The following is a 21,339-nucleotide window of genomic DNA, read 5'->3' as shown; positions in this document are numbered from 1 at the left end:
AAGTAAGAAATATTACAGTATCCCAGGAAGGACTCATATACCCATTACAAAGGCAACTAGAACTAGCGATCAATAAGTAGAACTGGTGACATGCACAAAAATAAAATGTGCACAATGTGAATTTATGTCTATATTTGTGACATTTCTTTTCAAGAAACATTTCTGACTATTATCAATGTTGAAAACAGTTGTGCCGCCTCATATTTTTTGGGAAAATGTGGTATATTTTATTTTTCAGGATTTACAGATGAATTGAATGTTAAAGAAGAGCAGCATTTATTTGAGATAGAAATCTTTTGTCACATTATATACGTCTTTCCTGTCACTTTTCGTCAATTTAATGCATCTTTGCTTTATAAATAAATAATTTATGTCAAAAATGTTTCATTTTACACTTTTTAATCTTTTTGTTTTATGTATTTTATTTAAAGGCGAGACACTGCTGGTGAATAGGTTATAAAAAAAAAACCTTATAGTTATCAGGGATAGGAATTTGGCTATATATATATATATATATATATATATATATATATATATATATATATATATATATATATATATATATATATATATATATTTTTTTTTTTTTTTACAGTTTTTTGGGAAATAAAATGTATAAAGAACAAATCCCTCTGTAAAAACCTTCAGAATATAGACAAAAATAAATATACACAGTTTGGTGTGTGTCAGCGCTACTGAAGTGAAAATATATATTCAAATGTGTCTGTAATTTATAGTTATAGTTTATAATGTTACACAAGGTTTCTATTTCAAATAAATGTTGTTCTTTTGAAATTTCTACAATGTAAAATAAAAAGTTTTTAGAATTAGTTTTACTTTAAAGCAAACAAACAAACAAACAAAAATCAATTTAAATTCAATGTGTTATTTGCTGTTTCTTTTTAATTATTTGTGAAGTTTACCAGCAATTTCAGAGTGAACATTAATTTAACACCACTTTTTTTCCCCAGTGTATTCATAATGGTTTTGTTTTAAGTAAGAAATATTACTGAATCCCAGGAATGAGCCGTATACCAATTACAAAGGCAACTAGAACAGAACTGGTGACGTGCAAATACAAATGCACAATGTTAAGTTATGTCTGGATTTGTGCCTTTTTTTATTTTTTATGTATGTTTAGCTTTACCTTTTTTTCAGATTTATTAATTCTAGTATTTTAACTTAAACATTTTAGTTTTTTATTGAATATTTTATCCCTTCAGGGTCATATTTGTGATTCAGACCACACTGATTGCACTGTAAATAATACTCGGACTCGTCCATCTATTGTGCAACACAGCACAATAGACGGACGTGTCTGTGTATTATTTATTGTCTTTCTCAGTCATAACAATCATTTGTGTGTGAGGAGTTAATGTAATGAGTGCTCTTACTGCTAAATGCTTTTTTACGCAAGCGTCTAAGCTTTAGTGGCTTTTGTGGTTAGCCGATATGCTTCAGTGTGGCATAATTAGTGTCTGAGGCTTAATTTGACTCACTTATAGCGCTTCCGTAGTAAGTCTGTGTGTGAAAAATGAAGCTCAGTCTCACTTTCTTTTCTTTTTGTCCGGCACCTCGTGGAAGAGAGAAAAAACATCTTTTCCTGTTGTTTGTTTGACCTCAATTAAACCCTCTGTTTTGCCAAGAGCCGTTAAAATCACAACACCCTCAGAGCATTACTTGACTGTGTGTGTGAGAAAGAGCTGACAGCATTCCTGCAGTAATATGGTGGCAAAAGGATTTGCAAAGGGCAGAGAGAGCGAGAGAAAGAGAGAGAGGGAGGATGTTAGGGCAACTGCACAGGAAGAAAGAAAGGGAAATTGCTAAACAGTGCTCGGCTGATATGAGCTCAGAGCGTTCACAGTGTTGCTGTGATGCTCTGAGATGCACATATGAGATTATTACTGCATCTGCCAAACAGCACTATTGAGTGAAGCTCATGAAACAAAAAGAAAATGTATTATATTTCTCCCCAAAAGCACAAATGCACACTCTGTTTAAAAGTTTTGGGTTGATAAGATTTTTTTAATGTCTTCTCTGCATACCAGGGCTGCATTTATTAACAAAAATACAGTAAAAGCAGTAAAATTGTGAAATATTATTTCAATTTAAAAGAACTGTTTTCCACGTGAATATATTGTAAAATATAATTTATTTCTGTGATGCAAAGTAACATTTTCGGCATCATTATTCCAGTCTTCAGTGTCACATGATCCTTCAGAAATCATTCTAATATGCTGCCTTGCAGCTCAAAAAACATTTCTGATTATTATCAATGTTTAAAACTGTGTGCCTCTTCATATTTTTTGAGTAAAATGTGGTATATGTTATTTTTCAGGATTAACAGATGAATAGGATGTTAAAAAGAACAGCATTTATTTCAAATAGAAATTGTTTTTGACATTATAAAAATCTTTCCTGTCACTTTTCATCAATTTAATGCATCCTTGCTTTATAAGTTGAATGTTATATCTTTCAAAAATGTTTAATCTTTTCTGTTTTATATGTTTTGTTAAGAAAACATTGCTCAAATGAGTCAGTAATTTATAGTTACAGTTTATAATGTTACAAAAGATTTCTATTTCAATAAATGTTGTTCTTCTGAACATTCTGCAATGTAAAAAAAAAAGTTTTTCACATTTGTAAGCAATGATTATTGGAGTATGTTTTACTTCAATCAAATGTGTTATTGGCTATTGGTTATTTGCTATTTCTTTGTAATTCTTTGTAAAGTGCAAACTGATATAATGTCTTTTTTTGGGTATTCATAACAGTTCTACAGTCATACGGTGAAGACAAAAATATTTTGTATACAGGAATGAGAATCATCATTAAAAATCATTGTAGAAATTCAAAAAAGAAACACATTTTGAAAAGAAATGTGTGGCTCTCTTCAAAAACGGGTCATTGAATCATTCATTCAACTGATTCATTTAAAACCACTGATTCATTTAGAAACATGTGGCTCTCTTCATAAATGAGTCATTGAATGATTCAGTCAATTGATTAATTCAAAACAATGATTCATTCAGTAACATGTGGGTCTCTGCATAAATAAGTCATCCAATCATTCATTTAATTGATTCATTCAAAACCACTGAATCATTCAGGAACATGTGGCTCTCTTGATAAATGAGTCATTGAATCATTCATTCAGTTGATTCATTCAAAACCTCTGATTCGTTCAGAAACATGTGGCTCATTCTTCATAAATGAGTCATTGAATCACTCATTCAGTTGATTTATTCAGAATTTTATTAAACATTTGGACCAATGGGATTTCAGAGTGGGTGTGGCCAAGATGTTGCCCCGCCCCAGAATACCATCCTAGCAACTATTCAGAACTTCCTTGCAACACCCCGACAGCCATCAAACGCAGCATGAAGGCAGAGTTTTGCAGAGGCGAGCAGCTCTCAAATCATCTTCTGAGAGTCTCGTTCTGCTTGATGGATTTACAGGCTGATGTTCGCTTACACATGCACTCGGCTCATTTATGTGGAATCATATTTAAGAGTTAGGAATCTATGTTTAACACATAAATCTTCCTCCGGTGAAGCGATCCTTTCAGCAGGTTACACACCATTTCATCAGACGCAGATCACTCCTGTTACTAAGCACATCATCAAGTACAGCATCTGAAGCTCACGGCAACATAAACACACTTGGCACGCTCATTTAGATTTAACATAATAACATTCGCAATACCGAGTGCATTTCTAAATTAACTTAGATTTAATGAAATTCATGATCATTACAGTCAAGATCTGTGTTGTCTAAATAAGGCCAAGTGCACACAAGACTAAAGTGGTTTCTGGTTGAAAAGCTCAGAAACAGTAATATTATGACATTATTGCAATTTGCAATTTCTATTTTATATGTGAATATATTGTAAAATGTAATTTATTCCTGTGATCAAAACTGAATTTTCAGCATTACTTCTCCAGTCTTTGGTGTCACATGGAAAAGAAAAAAAAATAATCTATGTATCAAAACTTTCAGAGAGGCAAAACAGAATCACATTTCTGATGTATCAAAGCCTGTTGCATTTACAGAATGAAACCCCGCGCAGTAAAAGAGAAACAACGATGCACATGGACTCAGATGGAGACATTGATCATACAGACTGAAGCTAATTGAGTAAAAACGCTTCACTGGTCAAACCATCTGACGCCATCGCTCAGCTCTCACAGGACTGTGTGTTTGCCACCTGCAAACAAGCAAACACAAACCTCAGATGTTCTGTCTACACACACACACACACACACACGGTGTCCAAGTTATGCTATTTGTTTGCTCTTTCTGTCAATGCTTATTTACTGCTTCAGTAAAATAATCAATTGAAAGAAAGGGAAAGAAAAGCAAGCAAGAGTAATTAGTGTCTGGCTTTAACATTACCTACTTTAAAAAACTATCCAGAGAAACAAGAACTTTTTAAATGTTTTAAAAACCTGAAAAACTTGAGGAGTACTGTGTAATGTAATACAATGTCATGAATAATATAATATAGTATAATATAATATAATAATCTTTATTGCATGACATGTGGTTATACCAGTAGGTGGTGACAAATTAAACAATGAGTCACTGAATCATTCATTCAACTGATTCGTCCAGAAACACTGATTAATTCACAAAGAAATGTGTGGCTCTTTTCAAAAATAGTCATTAGATCATTTATTCAACTGATTCATTTAAAACCACTGATTCATTCAGGAACATGTGGCTCTCTTCATAAACGAGTCACTTAATCATTCATTAAACTGATTCGTTTAGAAAAACTGATTAATTCAAGAAGAAGCATGTGGCTCTCTTCATAAAGGAGTCATTGAATCATTCATTCAACCGATTATTTTAGAAAAACAGATTAATTCCCGAGTAAACATGTGGCTCTGTTCATAAATGAGTGATTGAAACATTTATTCAATTAATTCATTCAAAACTGCTAAATTGTTCAGGAACACTAAATTGTTCTTCATAAATGAGTCATTGAATCATTCATTCAACCGACTCGTTTAGAAAAAAACAAAACGATTCATTCACAAGGAGACATGGCCATCTTCATAAATGAGGCATTGAATGATTCAATCAATTGATTCATTCAAAAACACTAATTTATTCAGTAACATGTGGGTCTCTTCATAAATGAGTCATTAAATCATTTATTCAACTGTTTAATTCAAAAGTAATGAATCATTTATGAACATCTGGCTCTCTTCATAAATCAGTCATTTAGTCATTCATTCAAGTGATTAATTCAAAACCACTGAATTGTTTAGGGACATGTAGCCATCTTCATAAATAAGCCACTGAATGATTCAATCAACTGATTCATTAAAAAACACTGATTCATTAACATGTGGGTCTCTTCATAAATGAGTCCTTGAATCATTAATTCAGTTGATTCATTCAAAACCACTGATTCATTTACAAGGATACATGTGGCCATCTTCATAAATGAGCCATTGAATGATTCAATCAACTGATTCATTAAAAAACACTCCAACAAGCCATTCATTAAACTGATTCATTTAGAAAAACTAATTCATTCACGAAAAAACATGTATGTTTAAATGCTGAAAATATGTACATATATTGTACATTTAGATACTGTAAATATGTCAGTATTGTACGTTTTAATGCTGTAAAAAACATAAGTATATTTATGTTTTGTAGAACCACATTTTACATAAAATACATGCAAATTATCATGAGATCACATTGGCTATTGCTTTTATAGGGTTATATACACCTCATGTTTAACATATGAGCGGCCAGGTCATCTGTGAACTTGAATGTGCAAGACTTCCAGCGTAAGACACTTTTAGTGAACACAGCAGTACAAAACGAGTCTGTTATGCTGCTTTGTATAGCAAACGGGTATTTGTTATCATATTATATTGTATTATATTATTTCAATACATTGTCATAATCATAAACACAGTAGTTAATAGCACAAATAGTTTTATTGTACATTGTTTTCACTCTATTATTTTACACGTAGCAGCTAATGAACGGATTTCTGTGATACTTCCGTGTTGTACAATATAAGACTGTATTGTTTTTATATGGAGCTATATGATCTACTCTCACTCTAAGCCTAAATGGAACAACAATGAGAGTGTAAAAAGCAGAAGGGCGTGTGTGAGGGTTTTGTTATGTCAGGTGGAGCTTTATGTGCTCTTTTCTGGAGGTAAAAAGGTAAGAGCTTTATTGTCTTTGTCTGTGACTCATGAATCATGAAACAATGCAGAGAGACTCTTCAGACAGCGTTATCAGACTGCTGAAGACCATCTGTCAACACACACACACACACACACACACACACACTAGCTCAGCATGGCTAATCCGTCACCCTGATGTTTCTGACCTGTGTGTTTAGGCAGATTTTCTCTCTTTTGTGAGATTAGGCTGGCCAGGCCCCATGGAATGTGTGTCTGTGCGTGTATCTGTATGTATGTGTGTGTGTTTGAGCCCCCTGGCTTGTGTTTTGATGTTAATGATGACTTTTAAATGTCAGAGCTGGCCAGGTGTCAGGGTGAGGAAAAGAAGAGAAAAGCTTTGGTTTATAATGACCCTACAGACCTAAAAACACACACATACATATCTTAAAATGACACATGAATTGTTATATGTATGCAAAAGTTATTAAGATTTTAAATATATTTTTTAAACAAATATGTGTCTTCTGCTTACTAAGGCTGCATTTATTTGATCAAAAATACAGTATGACTAGTAATATTGCGAAAAGTAATATATACACTGTCGCTCCAAAGTTTCTGATTAGTACGCTTTTTAATGTTAATGTTTTTTAAAGAATATTTATATGCTCATCAAGGCTGTGTTTACTTGATTAAAAATACAGAAAAATATAATATTGTGAAATATTATTACAGTTTAAAATAATGTTCTATATTCATATATTTTAAAACATTTTTTTTATTCTTGTGATGCAAAGCTGAATTTTTTATCAGCCATTACTTCAGTTTTTAGTGTCACATGTTTCTTCAAACTTAATTCTAATATGCTGATTAATTACTGTTATTATCAGTGCTGGAAACAGTTGTTCTGCTTTTATATTTAATTTATATTTTGGAACCTGTGATTCTTTTTTTCCGGATTCTTGATGAATAAAAGGTTAAAAAGAACAGCATTTATTCAAAATATAAATATTTTCTAACAATACAAATATATAAAGTAATCACTTTTAATCAATTTAACACATCCTTGGTGAATAAAAGTTTTAATTTCTTTCAAAAAAAGAAAGAATAAAAATTTACTGACCCCAAAATTTTAGATTTTTTTTTAGATTTTAGATTAGAGTTTATATTGTTACAAAAGATTCCTTTTGTAAATAAATGCTGTTCTTTTCAACTTTGTATTTGTTAAAGAATCCTGCAAACAAATATCAGGTTCCAACAAAATATTAAGCAGCACAACTGTTTTCAACACTTGATAATACATTTCCGAAGGATCATGTGACACTAAAGACTGGAGTAATGATGATAAAAAATTCAGCTTTGTATCACAGGAATAAATTCAATTTTTAAATATAATCACATAGAAAACAGTTTTTTTTAATCAAAATATTATTTCACAATATTACATTTTTTTCTGTATTTTTGATCAAATAAATGCAGCCTTGATGAGCATAAGAAACACATTTAAAAAAAAACATTTAAAATCTTACTGATCCCAGACTTTTCAGTGGCAGTGTATGTATTTTTATTTAATATTATTTTTTTTTTTTTTTAAAGGTCCCATATTGTACACATTTCTGGAGGTTTATTTTAGTTGTTGATGTCCTTAAGAACATATATTTGCGGTATAAGTGCCAAAATCCATCTCAATAAATTTTTACAGCTCCTTTTTTATAAGCTCTGTCAAAACAGGTCGATTTTGCCCATCTAATTAATATTCATGAGCCTCTCTTCTGATTGGCCTGTTGTTTTCTGAGTGACGCACAGCCAAGCCAACCACAAGTAACTACGGTCATGTATGCTGTAGTCTAGCCCAGAGCCTAGCCTGCTGTGGCTTGATGATACTCAACAGGATATTTCAGAATGATCATTAATGTTTTTTCTCTTTCAAACACCGAATGCAGTAAGCTACATAACTGTTGCTTTAGTAAAGCCCCTTTCACAATGCGCGCTGATTCTGGAAAATTACGGGAACGAGCGCTGTGTGAACAAAAGCCAGAACCAAATGCCATAAAGGCAGTGTTGTAGTGATGATGCACGTTACCCTGCGACTCTTCACAACGAAAAAAAAATACATACAAAGTAGAATGAATCAGCGATCAAGGAACTCCTCACTATCAGCGCTGAAGCACCGATCGTTCATCAGGTTAGTTTCAGTTTCAGGGGCGGACTGGGACAAAATTTCAGGCCGGGAAATCTCACACTCATCCAGGCCATCCCAAAAACCCACAACAAATTCTGAAACCATGGACAATAAAAAAGTATAATCCACTGGCTGGTGCCACGTAAAATAATTAAAAATTATCTCTTGAACTTCCATTTACCTTTTTATAAAAAAGCAAGTATTGCATTAGGACCATGTGCTATTGTTTTATCTTCCCTAAATGTCAAAACTGTTGGCCTACAATAATAGCTACATCTTGAATATATCTTTAGTAAAATCCTAATACTGATTTTTTTTTTTTTTTGCATTATCATGTGTCATGTTTTGTCCTTAGGGAAATTAACCATGGTTTAATTAGGCCTATAGTGAAAGTATAGTAGTAACCATTTTTTTTTTTTTTTTGGCATTTTGATTACAATTTGTATAACCAGTTTTACTACAAATACCAAGTGTAGCAAAACCTTTGTTAATTTGTGGTTACCATAGTTTAACTATAGTAACAATGTTTTTTGGTTTTTAGTGAAAACATGGTTAATTTTTGTAAGGGTTGTATTATTGTTATAGCCTTAGCTCCCTCTAAACGTGTTACAAAACAATGTGAATATTTGTCTGCTAAGTTCCTACTCTTTACAAGTTATGCCATTTTGTTAATTTTTCAGCAAACGAACTGCTAGTTTAACCAAGTAAACAAAACTACAATAGTCTATTTACAGATGTATCTGACCTGTAAATGAAGTACTGAACAGGACAGTTTCGACTCTCTGCTCCACCTGGGCTCTCCATTCTCAAGTCTTCCATTCTTTTGGCGGGCGTGCGGTTGGGCGGAGCGTGCGCGTGGCGAATTGCGTTGTCAGTCAAGACGAACCGGATTACGATTTATTAGAGCATTATTATTGAATGGCGAATTTGGAAATAATCACTTTAGTACATTCGGCAGGCAACAGAAACAACAACAACAATATATATATGAAAATAAAATATAAATTAAAAAAATGGCAGCGGGCCAAATTGGCTGCCAGGCCACCGGGAATTGTCCCGGTTCTCCCGTTGGACAGTCCGCCCCTGTTCAGTTTAGTGAACTGCACGCGTTGCATTACATCTCACGCCCACATGTCACGTCTTTATGTGTTGTGTGTAAAGCACACACAGATTCCGGAAAATCACTTTGTGAATGAACCAAATCAAACAATTCCGGAACAAATCATGGGACACATTATCCATGTATTTTCCGGAATGGCTGTGTGAAAGAGGCTGAAGTCGACGTGCCACTGGTCTCTTATATTAACGTTGTTCTGAAGCCTGTGCAATGATGTAGTTTCGACATCTATCGACTGAACAGGGTTTTCTCGACTTGTTTTCGTGTTGTTGCTCAACAATAGCATGGACGCAATGTTGTCGGGTTTGACAAAAGGAGGGTGGGACGGTGGTTGGTGCTCGGGGTGGTGACTGAGTAGATCGGATGTCACGTTTTTACGGAAGTCACAGCGGCTCGTGAAAAGAAACAGCTACTTTAAGCAGGCTCTGTGCAGTTTGCTGTGGATTAACTATTTTGAAACTTATATGGTAGTTACATAGCCCCTAGACCTCAGTTATCATGAAGAAAGACAGAAAATTTTGATTTTGACAATATGGGACCTTTAAATAAATTAATACTTAATACTTAATTTGTTTAAAAGTGACAGTAAAGACATTAATATAATATATTGATAATTGTAAGTGTGATCTGGATGGTTCAATCCCAAGTCTCTAGATATGACTCAAGTCCCTCCTTCAGTATAAGTGTGATTTCTTTTGTCTGTTTTATCATCAGATTGAACTCTATCTCTGTCTGTCTGTCAGCTGTATATGTGTTATGAAGTGTCAGTAAACAGGATAGTGTGTGTGTGTGTGTGTGTGTGTGTGTGTGTCTGTGTTAGTGTGTGTGTGTGTGTGTGTGTGTGAGCTCCGCTGCGTCCCGTCTCGTGGTTAATGATCTGTTCTCGGCGGGCGAGTGTTTGTTCACGCGAGTGTGAGAACAGTCTCGGTCTATCTCCGCTTAAACAGAGATTCACACAAAAGGTGGTGTACGGAAACTGGAAGCCAATTAAAATCAAAGGCAATGGCACGCGGTGGGCAGCAAGTCAGGACTTCTACTATGAAAATCAGGTTTTGACAGCCTAGTTTTTGTAACTGACTTATTTGCAAACATAGATAGTTTTATGGGTGCAATTGCAAATTACACTTTTTTCACGCTGTTAGCTTACCATGTTTGTTGATGTATTTATTTTTTGAGCTTTGGCAAGCTATTATCTAACATAAAATTAGCCTATTAAAAGTAAAACGGCAGAAGTCTAAAAATTGAAGTCAAGCAATTAAATCATAATTATGGCTGTCTACATTGCAAAAAAAAAAAAAAAAAAAAAAAAAAAAGCTTTTCTTACTTAGGTTTTTTGTCTTGTTTCCAGACTAAAGATTCTTAAATCAAGAAGGATTTTCTAGAGAAGTAAAAATTCTTGTTTTCAGAAAAAAAAACAAGTCAAAATTAAGTGTGTTTTTGCTTGAAACAAGCTAAATAATCTGCCAATGGGGTAAGAAAAATAATCTTGTTTCCTGTTTGAAATAAGATTTTTTTCTTACCCCATTGGCAGACTTAATTTTGATTTGTTTTTTTTTCTGTAAAAAAAAAATAAAAAAAAAAAAAATAAATCGTTTTGCTTGTCTAGAAAAATCTTGATTTAAGAATTATATATATTATATATATTTTGGCTGGAAACAAGACAAAAAAAAAATAAAAGTAAGAAAAGCATTTTACAGTGTATTTACCTGATATTTACCTCAGAAATTCTTCAAAATAAAAATATAATGACTATTTTTTTTTTTTTTTTTTTTTTAGTGACCACCGTGTAATATATAGTGATTTCAACCCTTAAAAAAAAAAAAAAAAAAAAAAACCCTGTTGATTGTTTGATTTATTTGTCTAATTACTTCTATTATTAAAAATGTACTACTAAAAATCTTATAAATCAATTATCCATTGAAAAGATTACCGATTAACTTAGAATTCAGTGGCGATAATGAAGATGGTCGTGATAAAAAACATTTAAACGATTTAAATCAATGGATTACCATGCAAAAAGTGTGATTATATACAAAACAAGCAATTAATGTAAATAATTCACACTTTTCCAGCAAGCAACTGATTTGTGCGTCATTTTGTGATTCGCACAGATTTTCTAACAGCCTTTATGATGCAATCCAAGAGGCAAACATTGCATCAAATGAGCATGAAGCAAACTTTCCCTTAAACTAGTCTTTCTATAAGTTTCTGTACATATGACTCAGATATTGAATTGAGTTGCTCATACATATAACTTAATACTGTCTTGCACATATTCATGCATCTCTAGTCCACAAAGTTTTTGATTGCATGCTTTCTCTTTCAGTCTATTCTGATTCATGTTGCTGAATTGTAAATACACAGATATACACACTTTTATTTGACAGCATATGGTGGCTTTCTCACTTACATTCAGGGAATATCAGACATGCCTGTGGGATCCATCAAATGCCTTGAGACTTTAAATCAAAACGTTGCTGTCTGTGCCAGGAGTATCTCAGCTCTTCCATCATGACAGCAAACCTCCAAATCCACACAGAAATACTTCAGTGACCGAATCAAGGTTTTACTGTCCCCTAAGCTAAACCCTTGGGCTTGAGCTGAACACAAGCTGAGCTTTAGTCCATCAGCTGGGACTAAACACTCTGATCTGGACAGATTTACAGCAGAGAAATGATCTTAGATCCTGTTATGTGTGTTCTGCTACTTCATCCAGAATTATCTGAAAAGACTTGAGGACGAATTCACTGAACTGTTGCGAAACCCAGGGTTTCCACACAAGAATATGATGTGTCTTATTCACTATCAGCAGACGTGTGTTCAATTTAATTATTTCTCATTCATTTCAATTTAAACGAGGTTTATTATAATGTGTCTTATTCTCATAAATAAATTCCTCTTGGCTGGTCTCCAAAAGGTTTGAGAGCATGTAGTTTTTATTTTACTGATTGTCTCCTCTTGGTTTTTGCAGCATTCAGTCGTGCACCGGTGCCCATGGCAGTCGTACGGCGGGAGCTGTCCTGTGAAAGTTACCCGATCGAGCTGCGCTGTCCCGGCACGGACGTCATCATGATCGAGAGTGCAAATTATGGGAGAACGGATGACAAAATCTGCGACGCCGACCCCGCTCAGATGGAGAACACGCGCTGTTATTTACCAGATGCGTACAAGATCATGAGCCAGAGGTGAGCCAAAAACTTAAACTACCAGTCAAAAGTTCTTAATAATTTAGAATGTTTAATGCTTTTATGCTTACCTGTATTTATTTGATCAAAAATACAGAAAGAAAAAGCAATATTGTCAATAGGGCTCTGCACTATATCGCAATTATCGAAATATTGCACATGTGCATATGTGAAAATCACTAAATGTCCTTGCATAAATAACTTTTGCAGCTTAAATAAGAATCAGTGCATGCTGAATTCATAGAGTGAAGACTAAGCAGTGTTTTTTTTCCTTCATTTTTATTATTCAGTTCCTAAACTGATGTTAAAATGATTGCAATAATGTTAAAATGACATTTTTATGTAATGCTAGAGTAAAACACTGCCGTTCACTTTCAGAAGTTGTTGTAAGGGTGCTTGTATGCTAGTTATACTAGAATCAGATTCAAAATGAGCAATTATTTAATGATTCTTTCGATGAAATTATTATTTCGAATATCGCATTATATAATGAATTATGAACAATGCATTATTGCACAGCCCTAATTGTGAAAAATGATTGCTATAGATAGCAAAAATATTATATATATATATTAATATGGTAGTGTATATCCACAAAATAATTCAACATTGATAATAATCAGAAATGATTCTTGAATAGCAAATCAGCATATTAGAATGATTTCTGAAGGATCATGTGACATTGAAGACTGGAGTAATGATGCTGAAAAATTCAGCTTTGATCACAGGAATAAATTACATTTTACAATATATTCATATAGAAGACGGCTATTTTAAATAGCAATAAAAGTTCACCAATTTTAAAAATTTGTATGGTATTTTTGATCAAATAAATGCAGCCCCTGGTGATTTGAAGATATTTTTTAAAAAAATAAATAAAAAATATGAATTATTCCATACTTTTCACCGGTAGTGAATATGCAAAAAAAAAAAAAAAAAAAATTATACTGTGTAGAGTTTCGAAAGTGCGTATTTTGAAGTGTGTTGTGTAGGTTTATTCTATGTGCATGAAATCAAGCTTGCATAGCTTGAGGCGTGTTTGTATTTCCGTAGAGCATGCGAATTAAGGCTTTCTGTTTTGTGTGCTACTTATTTACCTTGCACTTTCTTACCCAGCGACGTATCAAAGTACAATTACGACAGGAAACATCCCCCTGGAGCAGTCTGGGTTTAAGTGCTCCACTCAAGAGCACAGTGATGTAGGTAATAAGATATAGGATACCTTAGCAATCCTTGAGTCCATGAATCAAGCCTTCAGGGGTTTGAACCAGCAACCTTTGGATTAGCTGCCGCTGCACCGCATGCTGTGTGTGATACACTGATGCAGATTTGGCTTATTAAAGCCTGCTGTGCTGCTTTCTCTTTTGGCTGCTGTTTTCCCGGCCCTCCCTATCGTTTTCCTCAGCATTTCATGCAGCCTGACACTCATCACACCTCGGTGGAGTGGAAGAGTCAGACAGACTGGGATCAGAGCGTAGTGTGTCTGTAATTGTTCCTGTGTGTATTCTCCATTCTGTTGCTGAAATAAATTAAAGCAGCTGCTCAGCAACACAGCATGATAACAAACAGTAACCGTGCCCATCTAGTGCAGAACAATGGCATTTTTCTCTACAGCAAACCTCTAACCTCATGCACGTAATCACGTTAAGTGTGGGGAATTTGAATAGAAAAGATTTCAGTAGAGGGTCTGATAGAGTTGGAATGGATGTTGTACAGAGTGTTGTAGAGTTTTAGTAATGTTGTAGAGGTTCATTAGAGTTACATAGTTTTGAAAAGTGCCATGTACAGTTGTAGTACAATGTTGTAGAATTTCAGTACAATGCATGATTCTGAATTTTAATACAGTTCACAAGTTCACCTACCTATCCAGTCCTGGTGGTTAATGCTACACAAACTTGGCTTGCTGTCCTCAGTGGAGGCTCAAACTGAGGCTCGGCTTGAGCTCAGTTATGTAGTTGTAGTAGAATTTGTCACGTGCAGTTTCGATAGAATATTTCAAGTATAGTTTCAGTAAAATATCACGTAGTTTCAGTAGAATGTGTCACTTAGAACTTCATGTAGAGTTTCGGTCCAGTGTGTCACATAGAGTTTCAGTAGAATGTCACATAGAGTTTCCGTAGAATGTCTCATAGAGTTTCAGTACAATGTCACATAGAGTTTCAGTATAATGTGTCATAGAGTTTTAGTAGAATATTACATATACAGTAGCGTTTCAGTAGAATGTCATCTAGAGTTTCAGTAGAATGTGTTACATAGAGTTTTAGTAGAATATGACAGCATTTTAGTAGAATGTCACCTATAGTTTTAGCAGAATGTGTCACATAGAATTTGAGAAGAATTTCAGAGTTTCAGTAGTTTTTAATTCTGTGGAATTTGAGTAGAATGTCACATAAAATTTGAGTAGAATTTCAGAGTTTCAGTAGTATTTTTTCTGTGGAATTTCAGTAGAATGTCACAGTTTAATTTGAATGTGTCACATAGAGTTTCAGTAGAATATGCCATATAGCTTTTTAGTAGAATGTCACATAGCGTTTCAGTAGAATGTGTTATGTAGAGTTTCAGTTGATTGTGTCACGTAGAGTTTTAGTAGAATATGACACGTTTTAGTAGAATATCACCTATAGTTTCAGTAGAATGTGTCACATAGAATTTGAGTAGAATTTCAGAGTTTCAGTAGTATTTTTTCTGTGTAATTTCAGTAGAATGTCAGAGTATCAGTAGAATATTTCATGTAGAGATTCAATAGAATATGTCATCTAGAGTTTCAGTAAAATGTATCATGTAAAGTTTCAGTAGAATAGCACAGAGTTTCTGTAGAATGTCACATAGAGTGTCAGTAGAATGTGTCATGTAGAGTTCCCAATAGAATGCGTCATGCAGAGTTTCAGTAGAATATGTAGTGTAGAGTTTTAGTAGAATATCAAATGTTGCATTTCAGTAGAATATCACATAAAGTTTCAGTAGTATTTTTATGTTGAATTTCAGTAGAATGCCACATAGAGTTTTAGTAGAATGTGTCATGTAGATTCTCGGTCCAATGTGTCATGTAGAGTTTCAGTAGAATGTCACATAGAGTTTGAATATAATGTGTCATGTAGAGTTTCAGTAGAATAAGACATAGAATTTTAGTGAATGTCATGGTTTCAGTAGAATGTCACGTAGAGTTCCAATAGAATGTGTCATGCATTTTTAGTAAAAAAAATGTGGCATGTAGAGTTTCAGTAGAATATGACATAGAATTTCAGTAGAATGTCATAGAGTTTCAATAGAATGTCACATAGAGTTCCGACAGAATGTGTCATGCAGAGATTCAGTAGAACGTGTCATGTAGATTTTCAGTAGAATATCATGTAGAGATTTAGTAAAAAGTGTCTTGTAGAGTTTTAGTAGAATGCATCAGTTTCGTTAAAAGGTGTCATGGAGATTTTCAGTAGAATGTACTTTATCATGTAGAGTTTCAGTGAAATGTATCACAGGGTTTTCGTAGAATGTGTAATGTAGAACTTTAGTAGAATGTATCATGTATAGTTTCTGTAGAATGTCTTGCAGATTCAGTAGAATGTCATGTAGAGCTTCAGTAGAATGTCACAGAGTTTCTGTAGAATGTATCACAGAGTTCCCGTAAAATGTGTCAAGTAGAGTTTCAGTAAAATGTGTTATGTACAGTTTTAGATTATGCCGTAGAATTTTTAGTATGAGTTTTAGGCGAATGTTTCAGTTTCAGTTTCAGTAGAATGTCTTGTGTAGAGTAGAGTGCTAAAGAGTAAGAAATCACAAAGCTTATTGCTTATTAAAATCAAGGAATTGAAATTGTCAACCCAGCCTCAGTGAAGCGCGAGTTGAGTTGTTGAGGGGAATCCTGTAGCGTGAGCTGTTCTTCTGTGTCTCCAGCCTCATTAACATGTGCAGAGATGAGAGGAGGCAAAGCTCTCCTCCAGAGACGCAACAAACTCAAACGCTTCCATTCCACTTACCCTTTAAGCCTATTAGACAGAAGACAAGAGGAAAATTCAAACAGAGAAAGTAAGAGAGCACATATCAAATCTATCATACTTTCACTTCACATACGAGAATACTTTAAAAGTGAAGAGTAATCAGTGAAATGCCCCTGAAAATATGCTTAAAATATACTAAAATATATTATAATGAGTAAAAGGTATTATTATGAAGGTATCGTCATAAAATATACCAAAACATTTGATTGATTTCTATCAATAGAAATAGAATTTATATCTGTTTTGCAATTCTAAATTTTGCCATGCAATATATTTTCTTTTTCCGTTATTGCTTTCATAATTCTAAATTTGCTGGTACAGAGCTGAATTGAATTGTTGGAAAATGCAGCAGCTGATGACGCTTGTTTCTCAGACCAGACATACTCACATGTCAAGTCTCATATTCTCTATATTGCATAGAATGTAACAGAGTTTCAGTAGAATGTGTCGTGTAGAGTTTTAGTAGAATATGACATAGAATTCCAGTGAATGTCAGAGTTTCAATAGAATGTCACATAGAGTTTTAGTAGAATATGACGCATAGCTTTTTAGTAGATATCACTTATAGTTTCAGTAGAATGTGTCACATAGAATTTGAGTAGAATTTCACAGTTTCAGTAGTATCTTTTCTGTGGAATTTCAGTAGAATGTCACATAGAGTTCCAGTAGAATGTGTCACATAGATTTTTTTGGTTGTTGAATGTGTCACATAGAGTTTCAGTAGAATATGATATATAGTGTTTTAGTAGAATGTCACATAGCGTTTCAGTAGAATTTCAGTGAATGTCATAGAGTTTCAATAGAATGTCACGTAGAGTTCCGATAGAATGTGTCATGCAGTTTCAGTAGAATGTGTCATGTAGACTTTCAGTAGAATGTACTGTATCAAGTTGAGTTTCAGTGAAAGGTATCACAGAGTTTCCATAGAATGTGTCATGTAGAGATTCAGTAGAATGTATCATGTAGACTTTCCATAGAATGTGTTTTAGTAGAATGTCACATAGCATTTCAGTAGAATGTCATCTAGAGTTTCAGTTGAATGTGTCACGTAGAGTTTTAGTAGAATATGACGCATAGCTTTTTAGTAGATATCACTTATAGTTTCTGTAGAATGTGTCACATAGAATTTGAGTAGAATTTCACAGAGTTTCAGTAGTATCTTTTCTGTGGAATTTCAGTAGAATGTCACATAGAGTTCCAGTAGAATGTGTCACATAGATTTTTTTTTTGTTAAATGTGTCACATAGAGTTTCAGTAGAATATGATATATAGCGTATTAGTAGAATGTCACATAGCATTTCAGTAGAATTTCAGTGAATGTCATAGAGTTTCAATAGAATGTCACGTAGAGTTCCAATAGAATGTGTCATGCAGTTTCAGTAGAATGTGTCATGTAGAGTTTCAGTAGAATGTACTGTATCAAGTAGAGTTTCAGTGAAAGGTATAACAGAGTTTCCATAAAATGTGTCATGTAGAGATTCAGTAGAATGTATCATGTAGAGTTTCCATAGAATGTGTCATGTAGAGTTTTAGTAGAATGACATGCAGTTTCAGTAGAATGTATCATGCAGAGTTATGTGGAATGTATGAGTTTCCATATAATGTGTCATGTAGAGTTCCGATAGAATGTGTCATGTAGAGTTTCAGTAGAATGTACTGTATCAAGTAGAGTTTCAGCGAAATGTCTCTGCAAACATTCTTAAAATATACTAAAATATATTATAATGAGTGAAGGGTATTATTATAAGGGTATTATCATAAAATAAACTATATTTTATTGATTTCTAACAATAGAAATAGAATTTATATCAGTTTCGCAATTCTAAATTTTGTCATGCAATATATTTTATCTTTCTATTTATTTATTTTTTTTTCCGTTATTGCTTTAACAATTTTAAATTCTGTTATGCTTGTACTGAGCTGAATTGAATTGTTGGAAAATGCAGCAGCTGACGACGCTTGTTTCTCAGACCAGACATACTCACATGTCAAGTCTGGTATTCTCTATATTGCTGCTTTTGTCTCTCTGTTTGTCTGTTTATTGTCAAGTGCTTAAGATCAGATTTTCCAGGGTTTATGTAACAAACCGCATTCTGGGGGCAGCGTTACTGTCCACTGGAGTTTAAAAATTAGCAAATAAGATTCACTTCTGCCCACATCTGTGTTATATTATTTTCTCTTTGTCTGTGGTTGTGTGCTCCGCGACTGGCAGAGGTCCTCGGGATCTGAACGCACACGGCTCTTGCTCGAGTAATCTGATAGCTCAATTCGGAAGCGCTACTCTTTATTTTGTGGAATTCTGTCCTCCTGGGAATAGATCTGCTTTTTCCAGGCCGCAAGCCACCTGTCTGCTTGCTTGTGCGGCTTCATCTCACGAACACACACAGCTAATATCCAGAGGCAATAGCCATTTAAAACTTGAATAAATAAAAATAGCTTTAAGACCCTTTTTGAAATAAATCAAATATTTTTTTTAATTAAAAATACATATTTATTTAATTAAAAAGACTCTAAAGAAGGTTTTTAAGCAGAAGAAGCAGAAATATTTCAGGCGCAGCGTAACATAAAACAGTTTGCCGAGAAACTCTGACAGGCTGATAGATTTATACGCAGGTGTTTGAGATATCATTGAGTGATTCTTCACAGTTTAGAAGTGTGTGTGTGTGTGTGTGTGTGTGTGTGTGTGTGTGCGTGTGTGTGTGTGTGATGAATGCTGCAGTGAATTGCATCAGTCATGATTTAAGTTGGTGAAGGAGGAATGCTACAAATCTGATTTCTGCCTTCACTTACGCAATGAAAGCATTGTTGATTTTAAACAGATTTCAGTTTAGGAATACTGTAAATCAAATATTCAAAGAAATGATTCCTTGAGATATTCCTTTAAAATCTCTAAACTGGTCAACAGTTTTCAACTGTATGATTGTGAGCTGAAAATGCATTGCTTGTCTAATCTGATCAGTGCACTGCAAAATGCTTTTCTTGCTTGTTTTCAGCCAAAATATCAAACATTTTTCTAGACAAGTAAAAATTATTGTCTTGTTTTCTGAAAATAATAAGTAAAAATTAAGTGAGTGTTTGCTTAAAGCAAGCAAAATAATATTCCACTGGGGTTGGAAAAATAATCTTATTTCAAGCAGACGACTAAATTATTTCTCTTATCCCACTGGCAGATTATTTTTCTTGTTTAAAGCAAAAAATCATTTAATTGTAAAATCTTTTTTTTTTTCTAAAAACAAGACAAAAATCTTTACTTTTCTAGAAAAACCTTCTAGATTTAAGATTTTTTTACATATTTTGGCTTGAAACAAGTAAGAAAAGCACGTTTTGCAGAATGACATTTTAGTATAGTTTTTATTAATATTTTTCATTAAGTATTTATTTATTACTGTATATTGCATTTGTATATTTTCTGTTTTAATTTTAATATTAGTTAAAATTTTTGTTATTTTATACTGTTTTTGCCTTTATTTTAAAACAAAAACATACAGTGATTGCTATATAGTTTGAATTAGATTGTACATTTTGTACATCAGGTTAAACTAAATAAAAAAAATGAGAAGTTTTGCTTTGGCAGTTCGCTGAAATAAAATACGTTTAAGTATTTTATATTACTTTTTATTTAAAGTATATTTTAGTTTCAATTAGCAATTACATTTTTTATGGATTAGTTTTAATAATAGCATGACAGTTTATTTCAAGTGATCTAGTAATCCATTTAATTGTACACATCTAGGCTATCAAACTAAGCTTTAACTTTAAAAAATGAAAATTAAATGGTTTGAATCAAATACACACTAGTTGCTCACAGACTTGCTGTTACTTCTTCAGCTTCAGCAGCGATATCTACATGGACATTAATGCCTGTGTTGGGTTCCTCAATCTGTGCGCATCAGGAAACGCTATTGCTCACCTTAAATAAGCCTTAGATCATCTCTCTCTCTCTTACAGACAAGCTTGAGGTGTCAGGTACTTGACAAGGTACTTGCCTTTGAACACACTTCATTCACCTGATCTCAATAAACACGACGATCTGTCACCGTCTGTGAGGATCCAGATGTGCAGATTTTCTGACATATGTTTAAAGCCCTCATGAATGACAACCACAGGTTTCCTTCCTGTAACCATTTACTAGCATTTACTACATTGGCCAGCAGCGTTTTGCTTACATCACAGTTATGAACTGTGATTTGCTGCCCCTTGTGGAAAAAGAAGTGCACTCATATTTATTCCTTTTTTTTAAACTGTACTTGCATATCATATTAAAGAAATGAAATGTTACTTAAGTGAGAGAGACGAATGTGTAATTACTTAAGTATTTAAGTAAATGACACACGTTTCAATAAAAATGACATTAACGTATATTGTAGTTTATATCGTAAATGCTTGTCAGTACATTTAGCAGGATTTTAACCGTATTTCAAAAAGAACAGAAGCCGTTTTAAAGAATTTGCATTTTAAGCCCTGCTTGAGTGTGTCAAAAAGCACTCTGAAGTTCAATTGATTATAAGTTATAATGCGTTTTCATTCAATTCAATTAAGTGTCTAAAAACATTACATTAATTTCACCCTTAAGCATACTCACTTAAAAAAATGCTTTTCTTACTTTGATTTGTTGTCTTGTTTTCAGCCAGAATATCTAAAAATTCTTAAATTAAGAAGGATTTTCTAGACAAGTAAAAATTATTTTGTTGTTTTCAAAAAA

The 21,339-nt window shown here is 33.4% G+C and overlaps 1 protein-coding gene across 1 annotated transcript in view; it reads left to right on the top strand.

Moving 5' to 3' along the window:
* Positions 1 to 20,556, top strand: part of LOC141332535 (adhesion G protein-coupled receptor L3-like) — a 200,758-nt gene extending 180,202 nt beyond the window's left edge. Inside the window, exons 3-5 of the mRNA XM_073837663.1 lie at positions 12,429 to 12,642; positions 16,534 to 16,665; positions 20,466 to 20,556. Coding sequence (XP_073693764.1) covers positions 12,429 to 12,642; positions 16,534 to 16,665; positions 20,466 to 20,556 — 437 coding nt within the window. The remainder of the gene's footprint in view (positions 1 to 12,428; positions 12,643 to 16,533; positions 16,666 to 20,465) is intronic.
* Positions 20,557 to 21,339: the final 783 nt, after the last annotated feature.

The sequence above is a fragment of the Garra rufa genome, chromosome 3 (assembly GCF_049309525.1).
Source record: "Garra rufa chromosome 3, GarRuf1.0, whole genome shotgun sequence".
In the NCBI taxonomy this organism is placed as follows: domain Eukaryota; kingdom Metazoa; phylum Chordata; class Actinopteri; order Cypriniformes; family Cyprinidae; genus Garra; species Garra rufa.
Note: the sequence above shows the minus strand (reverse complement) of the source record. Positions and strands in the feature narration are given on the sequence as shown.